Source organism: Prunus persica, chromosome G7 (genome assembly GCF_000346465.2).
Source record: "Prunus persica cultivar Lovell chromosome G7, Prunus_persica_NCBIv2, whole genome shotgun sequence".
NCBI classification, from domain to species: domain Eukaryota; kingdom Viridiplantae; phylum Streptophyta; class Magnoliopsida; order Rosales; family Rosaceae; genus Prunus; species Prunus persica.
The window spans coordinates 6,869,490-6,880,024 of NC_034015.1; the positions used below are offsets into that span (position 1 = coordinate 6,869,490).

Below are 10,535 nucleotides of genomic sequence, written 5' to 3' on the forward strand. Positions count from 1 at the left end.
CTAAAATTTTCTAAAAAAAATTAGTGTATAGTGACAAAAAACTTTAGTAATTAGCATATGATACATTATCTATTTTTGTTTTAGATATGGTGGATTAGTTGTAACTTTTATTTGTTGAAAGCCAATGGGCCTAATCAGGTGCTCTTTAGGTTTGTTTAATTTGTATTTGAAATAACGTTTTTACCCTTTGTATTTCAAGAAACCAACAATAAAATCTAGAATCATTCTTTACTTTGATTTCATCAAGCTATATAATTGAATATCAGGCCAGGAAATTATGTACCTAACTATTCAATTAGTTTATTATTGTATATCCAAATAATTACATAACTAAACCTTTTACCAAAAAGCCATACCTCTAATCATTCGCATAGTACATATATCATGTAATCACCCACCAATGGGTATATGGAAATACCATCAAATCCGAAGGCAACAAGGAAAGAGAAAACTAGCTAACCACATGTGTAGACAAATCGAGTAGGTGGCTAGGAGATCCTGGCCAACCTTGTGCAGGTAATATGAGTAGGGTGGTGAAGAGTATCCTATTAACTGTACCACATGTTGGTACTGCACTATTCTTCACATAAATGTACCTCAAACATAATCCACCAATTCCAATAATATACCGTCAATTCCAAGTACCACACATGTAGCCACATGTGTGATACATCCTCACAGAACTTGGGGGACACGAGGTCGCCCCGAGAAGCAATACTCACAGAACTCAGGGGACACATGGTCGACCTGAGATTCATTCCTAGCAGAATTTAGGGATATATACTCAATCTGAGAACGCAAATCCTCGCAGAACTCAGGGAGATATACTCCACTTGAGCAAGAAAATAGTTCGTCAATTTCCCTCGCATGACTCAGGAAGATATACTCAACCTGAGAATGAAAATCCTAGCACCACACAGTTCGGGCCTCCTTGATACTCGTGGGGCAATGTCATATGCACGTAGAGAAGTCCAAAGGCAACTGAGGTTTCTGAAGACAATCCAAAGGCAACCATATGTCCGAAGACATTCTGAAGGCAACTGTATGTCCAAAGACATCAATATTTCTGAAGGCATCCAGGATGTCCGAAGACATTAATATTTCTGAGGGCAACAGTATTTCCGAAGGCAACTAGGATGTCCGTAGACATCAATATTTCCGAAGGCAACCAGGATGTCCACAAACATCAATATCTCCGAAGGCAACCAGATTTCCAAAAGCAATGCAATCCAATTATTAATCCATTTAACAAATATGTAAAAATAAACGTAGATATATTATGCTTAGAAAGTAAAAGCGATAGAACATTAATTCATAAATAGTTAATAAAACTCTCATAAGAAAAATACCATTTTGAAATCAAACAACCAAACCACAAACACCTCTGTTCACCCGTTTTCGGGTTTAACTCCTGATGTGGAAGGGCGAAGTTCCCCACTGGCTTGAAGACCACTTGCTGGTCGACAAGTCAGCTTTCTTTGGTGTGTGAGCGTGCCACTGCTAGCAGTGTAGATTCTAGCAGACTTATTTTGAGAGTGGATAACTTGCGCCTCAAGTTACTGGCTTCTAAAACAAAACGATTGTGAATTTGGGTGAGGAATATCTCCAAAGTAAGTTCTTTTCTTGCCTCAGACTGGTGAGGACTTTCACAATTTATCTCAGTATCAAATGGTTGTTCTGGCCAGAATAGATAATAATAAAGTACTGTTTTCAGGCAGAACTCCCTTTTACAAAATTAAGCAGGGAGAAATCGACTCTAGAAAGGCAAAAAGATGGCTGAAACCCCATTTCTGCCTGGGTGGAAACTTCTGATCCGGGCTGGACTGGGCATGTCTATGCTAGACTGTACTGTCAACAACTTTAGCTGCTTGGCTTCAGCTGTAAATAGATACCAAAGTTCAATTTTGGCAGAGCTTCAATCTACTTCAAGCCTTGGGAGACTTTTGAGCGGGCAGAACTGCGACTTCTTCAGTTTGAAGGGACAGAAGTGGCTATTCGTATTTAGCAAGCTGGAACTATGCTATAAAATTTGTTGAGGTTTTCATATTTGTGAAAACTCAAACTGTGTTTGTCTTGGCTTTTGCTGAACCAAACTTGTAACGAGAGGGATCTCGCTTTCAGAGGACTTATTTTCTAAGTCTGAACTTTGGAATTCTGATCTAAAGCTGGTTCTCTTCGGATCCAAGTGAGCTTTTTCTTGTTTGTTTTTTTTGATTGATTGATGAATTGAGTGTCCTTTGTTCCTTTGCCTACTTTCGTTTTTATAAGAGACCCTCCTGGGGAGGTGATTTTTAATCCTAAATAATGGGCGGCAAAAAGATCTCTTATAATATAAAGTAAGAAGGATTTCTTATCAATCAAGGCAGATAGGTTCTGAGCAATCACCTCCTAAAGCAGTCCCTTCCCTGGTTTCCTGGGTGGCAGTTTTCTAATTCAACCACCGCCACCATCTGTCTGGGCTTTCTATGGCGGTTTGGCTTTTTTTCTTTTGTATTTTCTGAATGGTTCCCTGTTTCCCGTTCTAATTTAGAAAGCGTGATCCGTGAATCCCTGGGGGGGTGGTGCATCGATATGGAGCAAAATCTTGAACATAGATGGGTATTTTGATCTTCAATTGGCAGTGTTTCAGAGACGTCCCTTTCATATTTTTAAATTTTAGTCGATATTGCTGACTTTTCCAAAGCTGAGGCAATCACGTGGGTGTGTCTTTGATCCCTTGGGTCTGAACCTAATCAAAATTCATGGGCTGATCTTTTGAAGCCCATCTCGTCAGTTTCCTCATTGGGCCTTTCTTTGGGCTGAGGCTTTGTTTTCAACATTCTTGGTGTGAAGCCCAATCTGTCTGGATCCTATTTTGTTTTTCTCAAGTTTTCGGGCTGGGCAGGCAATTTCATCATGGGCTTGTCTCTTGGTCTTGGGTGTGCCGAATTTGGGCCCAAACAATGCCCCCATTAAGTCTGAATCGTTTTTGGACGGTTTTAGACTTAATGTTTTGCCATTTAATTCGCGCGCCAGTTTCTTTCGTGTTTTCGCCCACGTTTGCCACGTTCGCCTGCTACGAACTAGAGTTCGTGGGAAAACGGCTAGTTATTAGCTAGTTACTAGCTAATAATCATCAGGTGCCGTCCCATCTTCTTCTTCCCACGTTTTCGAGCCTTTTCCCTTTTTTAAAAAGGAATTTCAGACCCACCGTTTCTAACCCTTCCGACTAAGGACTTCTTTCTTAGGTTTTCCATCGTTCCCTTCGAAACCTTCTTTCCTTTTACCCTCTTTCTGCTTCTTTCCTTGAACAAAATGTCTTCCCCAAGGTCCTGTGCTCAGTCTTCTTCAGCTTCAATTCCTCCCGATTACATCACTGGGAGCGGGATTGATGCCCACGCGATAGAGGTCAGGAGCAAGCTTCACCCTTTTGCTCAAAAGAATCTGGACGAGAATGTTCTTCACTTGTTTGAGAACACCCTGGTACTTGGGCCTCACTGGTTTGGCCCTGTTCCGGCTGAGGTGGCGGAATTGCTGAAAAAGGATGCTGAGGCACTTTTGTGTTTTGAAAGCGCTTCTGCCCTAGCTTCTTATTCTTGGGTTAGCAAGAATTTGAGTCGATCTTTCCCGTCCAGCGAGGTGAGGAACAGTCCCGTCAAATGGGCAGACTGGATTGACAGACTTCTCCAGAGATATGGGGGTCACTGGAGGAGAGCTGGGATTTATGACGCCATTCTTCTGTCCAAGCAGTCGATTAACAGAGATGAGAACCTACTTGCTGCTGCCCTGTGTTTTTGGAATTCTGCTAGCAACACATTTGATTTCCGTGTGGGTCCCATGGCTCCAACTCTGCTGGATATGGCTCAGATTTTTGGGTTTAGGCCCCATGGCAGACCTGTTGATGCTGTTGGGGATTATCACAGGCGAAAGAACCAAGAGAAAGTGGCTACCCCCTTCACTGTCTCCCCAGCCACGATCAACCAGAACTGTTCTTTCTCCAATTATCTGAAGAGATTCAGTGCTGAGAAGGACAGAGATCAGCAACATATGTTGTTCCTTCTGTATTGGCTGAACCGATTTGTCTTCCCCAATCGGTCTTCGGCAGTTCTGCTTGAGTATAGACATCTGGCAGAAGCTCTTCACAATCACACTGATGTGGGGCTTGGACCAACAGTTCTGGCCCACCTTTTCAAGAATCTGCATACTGCCACTCTGGAAAATCCGCTGAACCTGTCTGCCCCTGGCGCATTCTGGATGATCCAGATCTGGCTGTAGGTATATTTCCCTGAGTTAAGGTTCCCAGACATAGTTCTGCCTGAAAACCAAGTTCTGGCTCTTCCCTTGATGTCTGCAGAAGTGCCTAAGCGCTCTCTTGAGGAGTATTTGATGCTCTTCAGGCATTGTACCAAGAGGTCGGCTGCTCAGTGGCAAGTGGTGATCAGAAGGACCTATCCCTGGTTCCAGACTGGATTTTGGCTTTTTGAGAAGGAGCCAGAAGATGAGGCTGCCAGAACAGACTTCAGGAAGAAGTTCTTGAGCATTACTCTGCCTAGAGATCTGCCTCATGGTGGGGGCAAACCTCCAAACTATCATCTAGGGGCAGAAGTCTATCATCCTAACTTCTGTGCAAGGCAGCTTGGCTGTCCTCAGCTTATTCCGCTGAAATCATACCGGAGTTGCAATCGGGCCTCTTCTTGGAGGGATGCAGATGATCTGGAGGTGCACAAGGATGCCCGGTGTGCAGTGAATAAGATCAACAATAGCACGGATGCCCTCTATCCCTCGTGGGAACCAAATTCCTGCAGTTCCGCCGATTTTGATGCCTGGTGGCACGCCAGATTCCAGAGTCTGCCAGCTTCTGTCACTGCTCTCAAAGTGCTTTTTGATGGTTGGGAGAACTGGCACACTTTTGCGGATCGGGATGCTAGAGCGCACCTGATCCAGACCATCAAAGATATCAATGCGCAGATCATAGAAGGTATACATCTAATTCTGTCTGTGATTTTGTTCTGTCTTGGTTGTCGATCTCTAACATATGTTCTGCCTGTTTTAGATCCTTCTTTGACCAGCGTAGGTGGGCAGTCTGTTCATGCTGGAGAAGTGATTGGTAAGTCTTTTTCTTTTAGTTCTATTCTGTCCTTTCCAGCTGGATTGGTTTCTAATGTCTAATGCCTTGGTGCAGTCTCTTCTGTTATTGCTGCCGGGGACTTGGAGCTCCCTTCTGCAGATGAAGGAGATGAGGTCCAGACAGAACAAACACCTGCCGAGGCCGCTCTTTCTGGCAGAAGAAAAAGGAAAGGGCCTGCCCCTCCTTCGGACAATATCACTCGGCCTGGTATTTCAGGTAAGCTCATGATGTTCCAACCATTTTCTTTAAATTTATTCTGTCTTGCCTTCTTTTCCCTAATACTGCTTTTTGTTCTGTGCAGCTGGAAGTCCTTCCCCTCCTCCTACCAAGTTGAAAAAACTTAAAAAGAAGAGTGAGGAGGAGTATGTCGCTGCGGAAGAAACGGCAGCAGTCCCCACCACTACCTCTGGGACGGATGAAGAGCTGCGAGAGGCTTTTGAGGAGGTGGAGCTGGAAAAAGAATTGGAAGAGCTGGAAGAAACGCCTCAGGAAAAAACGGCAGTGGTGGAAGGAGAGGTAAGTTTTATTTCTATGATTCGCACCAGTTCCCTTCTTGCCCTGTTTCTTTCGTTCTGACCCCCGTTTTGTAGGAGGAGATCCCTGCTGAGGTGATTGCAGAGAGCATTGCCTTGGCGCAGAAGCAACAAGGGGGTCCAAGGGCTGAGCTGACTAGCTCAGAACTAGCCCTATTTGAGGATGCCGAGGCAGAGCATTCTACTGCCGTTCCAGCGGCTGAGGATCAGGCGGAACGGTCTGCATCAGACCCTGTGGACCAGGTAGAATTAACTGTTGTGGTTCCGGAGGCTGAGGTGGGAACGACTGCAGCTGCTCCTGTGGTTGTGGTAATTTTCCTCCTTGACTGTTCATGTTATCCTGCTGTTCTGTCTGTTCTGTCTGTTCTAACAGTTGTAGTCTTTCCAGGTGGAAGTGCCTAAGGCTACTGGTGCTCTGGCTGCGGTATCCAGCCCCCTGAAACCTCCCATTGTCGCTGTAAGTTTTCATAACTTTTGAGCCTCCTTTATCTTCCACTTTCTGCCTGGTCTTAACTTATGTTCTCTTCTGCAGATGCCTATTCATTCCTTTCCAGGATCATCTGCCACGACTTCTTTTGCTGATCCAGAGCTGGAAGAGTTTGAAGCCATGGATCTGGATGCTCAACTGGAGAGGCTGGAGAAACTCAGCTCTCCTCCGAGCAAGGCAAAATCTAAAGCAGTGCAGGAGGCCATGGAGAGGTTAAAAATCTGGCAGTCCACTGAGCTGGAATTTGATGAAGATACAGGGGCTCTAGATCAGCTGATGAAGGACCTGGACCTGCTGCATAGACAGAACATGGCTCCGAGGCCTATTCTTGAGATGGGCCTAAGCCTGGCCAGAGATGTGCTTAATTTGCATGATCGCTATGAAGATCTTAGGCCTACGTTCAAAATTTCTGAGTTCTGCAAGGCCACACATGAAGCCAATCTGGCTGACTTTGCTAGGCAGAAAACAGAACTGGATCAGATGGTGGCTGGATATAAGGAGGCTAAGGCTACCGCGGATAAGTTGGAGAAGCAGATTGAAGAACTCCAAAAACAGCTGGCAGAGTGTAGGGAGGTGCAGAACAAACTTGGGGCTGGACTGAGTTTCAAAACCAAGGCCACCTTCCTTGTGCAGAGCATGGTTGCAGCTTCCAAGCCAGCTTTGGAAATTGCAGAAGCCTCGATTCATCAAGGAGTGCTGCTCCAGAAAGAACTCTCTGTCAAGAAGGCGAATCTGCAGGAAACCCTTAGAAAATTAGGGTTTTAGTTTTTCATTTCTGTTTCTTTATTTTTTGGACAAATTTGCCGCTATGGTGGCTATTTTTAAATAAAGTTTGTTCTGCTTTCCTTTTAAATAGCATTTTACTATTTTCATTTACCCTTGACGTAATAAACAAAACAATACTGTGAAAGTAGAAACGAAACAATCTTTAAAGCAAAAATGGATTCAAAAAATAGAAAAAGTCAGCCTTGTTCTTTTTCTATCCCGGGGTCTGTCTGTACAGCTTGTGAATCCCACATGGTTGGGTAGAATTTCTTTAACCATTTGCCATTGATTGGGGCGTTGTGAATAACTCCATCTCTGTCCTGCAACCTATATGCCCCCATTCCGAGGATCTGGTTAATCATAAAAGGACCTTCCCACGTAGGTGACCATTTTCCATATCCAGCTATGTGCGCTCCAAGGGGCAGAATTGCCTTCCAGACTATTTCTCCCTCTTCAAAACTCTTATCTCTGACTCTTTTGTTGTATGCCCTTGACACAGCCTGTTTTCCTGCTAAGAGTTTGTTGAGGGTGTCAATCCTGCTTGCATCCAATTCTTCTAATTCAAGTAGCATGGCTTGAGAGTAATCTTCTCCTGTGAGATCGTGCTGGTGAGCAATTCTAAGAGACTGGACTGCTATCTCCATGGGCAGAATTGCATCATGACCGTAGGTCAGAGCATAGGGAGTCATGCCAGTTGCTTCTCTTTTTGAAGTTCTGTATGCCCACAAAGTTTCTGACAACTTCTCATGCCACTGCTTCGGATTCTTCTCCAGCATCTTTCTGATGATATTGATAATCACCTTGTTACTTGATTCTGCCTGTCCATTAGCTTGAGCATAATAGGGGGTAGATTGAAGCAGTTTGAACTTGAATGTTTCTGCCATATCTAGCATATCCCTAGATATGAAAGAAGAACCCCTATCAGTTGTGATCGTTTCTGGAATGCCGAATCTCTGTATGATCTGCTCTTCTATAAAGGTGATGATCTCTTGAGAAGTTGTGGTTTTGATTGGCTTGGCTTCTACCCATTTGGTGAAATAGTCTGTAGCAACAATGATAAAACAATGCTGCTGGCTGCTGGCTGGATAGATTTTGCCAATGAGATCCATTGCCCATCCCCTAAAAGGCCATGGTTTCACCACTGGATTCATGGGAACTGAAGGAGCCCGCTAGATTGGGCCATGTCTTTGACAAGCTTCACATCCCTTGGAATAGTTGATGCAATCCTTCAACATGGTTGGCCAGAAGTAGCCATACCTTCTAATTAACCAGCACATCTTTCTTCCTCCTTGGTGAGCCCCACAGACCCCTTCATGGGTTTCTCCCATGACTTTCATATATTCTGTCTTTTCGAGGCACCTTAATAGCACCTCATCCTCACTTTTTCGGACCAAATCTTTATTCCACATGAGATAGTTTGTAGCCATGATTCTGACTCTTTTCTCAGAGGGCAGAGTGGGATACTGCAAGTAAGTCATGATAGGCTCCCTCCAATCGTCTTTAGTGATCAAGGCAGAATTGACTTCTATCTCCATTCCTTTAGTCAGAACTGACGGTAGACTTTTCCTTCCTATCTTGATGATCCTCTGGACGCAGTCTTCAGGCATTTGTATGCCTGATGCTACCTGAGCCAGTTCATTGGCTGCGAAGTTTTCTTCCCTTGGGATGTGTTCCCAAGTAGCTTCTCTAAATTCTGTTAGCAGATTTCTAGCTGCTACCAGATATACAGCCAGAGAAGGATTTAGACACTTGTACTCTCCAGCAATCTGTTTTAGGACAAGCATGGAATCTCCCAAGATTTCCACGGATTGGATTCCTAATTCTACCAACATCTCGAGCCCTATAATCAAAGCTTCATACTCGGCCCTGTTGTTGGTGCATTGGAAATCTAACTGGAAGGAATAGCAATGTCTGACCCCTAAGGGTTCTTCTAGCACAATCCCTGCTCCTGAAGCCTTGTCTGTCTTTGATCCATCAAAATATAATTTCCAAGGTATGAGATGAATCGAGTAGATTGGATTGTTAAGGCAAACATGAGCTCTAGTTAGCAGATCTGCATTTGCTATGTCCAAAGAATCCATGTTTTCAATTTCCTTTCCCGGGTGATCTGCCAAGAAATCTGCCACAGCTTGTCCTTTGATAGCTTTCTGGGGAACATACCTGAGGGTGAATTCTGTCAAAGCCAAAGTTCATTTCCCAATTCTGCCCCTCAGCATTGGTCTTGTTAGCATGTATTTGATTAGGTCTGTTTTGGCAATGATGTAAATAGTATGTGGCAGCATGTAGTGCCTGAGCTTTACAGCAGTGAAATATAAGGCCAGGCAAAGCCTTTCTATCGCAGAATACCTTCTTTCCACTTCTGTCAATGTTCTGCTTAGATAGTAGACTGCCTGTTCTTTCCCTTCTTTGTTATCTTGAACTAGCAGACTTCCAATGGATACCTCTGATGCAGATACATAAAGCTTGAGGGGTCTGCCCCTTTTTGGTGGGGACAGAACTGGCGGATTTGAGAGGTAATGCTTTATTTCCTGGAAAGCCTGTTGGTGCTGTTCTTCCCATTTGAATGTCTGTTCCTGCTTCAGTCTTAACAGGGAAGAAAAGGGTTGGATTTTTCCTGCAGAATTGGATATGAATCTCCTTAGAAAATTAATTTTTCCTAAGAGACTTTGAAGTTCTTTCTTGTTCCGAGGTGGTAGAGCTTCTATGATGGATTTTGCTTTATTTCTGTCAACCTCTATACCTCTCTGGTGGACCAAGAATCCTAAGAAATTTCCTGCTTGGACTCCAAAAACATATTTTTTGGGGTTCATTTTTAGTTTGTGCTGCCTCATTCTTAGGAACGCCTTTCTTAAGCTTGCCACGTGATTTCCTTCTTCAGGGGATTTAATCACCACGTCATCTATGTATACTTCCAAGGAATGTCCTATCATATCATGAAAAATAGAATTCATTGCCCTTTGGTAGGTGGCTCCCGCATTTCTCAAACCGAAAGGCATTACAGTATATTCGAAAGCACCTATATGTCCTGGACACATAAAGGCTGTCTTGTGGATGTCCTGTTCTGCCATCATAATCTGGTTATAACCTGCGTTGCCGTCCATGAAAGATAGCATCTGGTTATGAGCGGCTCCATCCACTAGCATGTCTGCCATTGGCATAGGATATTCGTCCTTGGGAGATGCTTCATTCAGATTTCTGTAATCCACACAAATTCTAACTGCCCCTGTTTTTCTTTTGAGAACAGGTACAATATTTGCTAACCAATCTGCATAGATGGCTGGCCTGATGAATCCTGCTTTGAGCAGCCTTTCTATCTCTTCTTTGACCTTCAGTTCTGTGTCCATAGACATTCTTCTTCTGGCCTGTTTAACTGGAAGGTAGCCATCTTTGATTGGCAGTTTGTGCTCTACTAACTGCCTGTCCAGCCCTGGCATCTCGTGGTAATGCCAAGCAAAACAGTCTCTGAACTCCTGCAAAAGTGTCATGAGTTCAGACTTGAGTGGTTCCTTCAAAAGTGTGCTGATGAAAGTAGGCCTTGGATCTTCTTCTATCCCTAAGTTTACTTCTTGCAGAGGGTCCTCCACTTCTGGCAGGGAGTCATCTAGTGCTGCTGGTGCAAAATCTAATACTTCTTCCTGTAAAA

General features: G+C 44.0%; 1 protein-coding gene and 1 pseudogene across 1 annotated transcript; one reads left to right on the forward strand and one right to left on the reverse strand.

Annotated features, from left to right (window-relative positions):
• Positions 3,295-4,254, forward strand: LOC109950353. The gene has a single exon (XM_020568922.1). It carries the CDS (start codon positions 3,295-3,297, stop codon positions 4,252-4,254), a length of 960 nt encoding a protein of 319 aa, XP_020424511.1.
• On the reverse strand, positions 7,090-8,127 carry LOC109950354 (annotated as a pseudogene).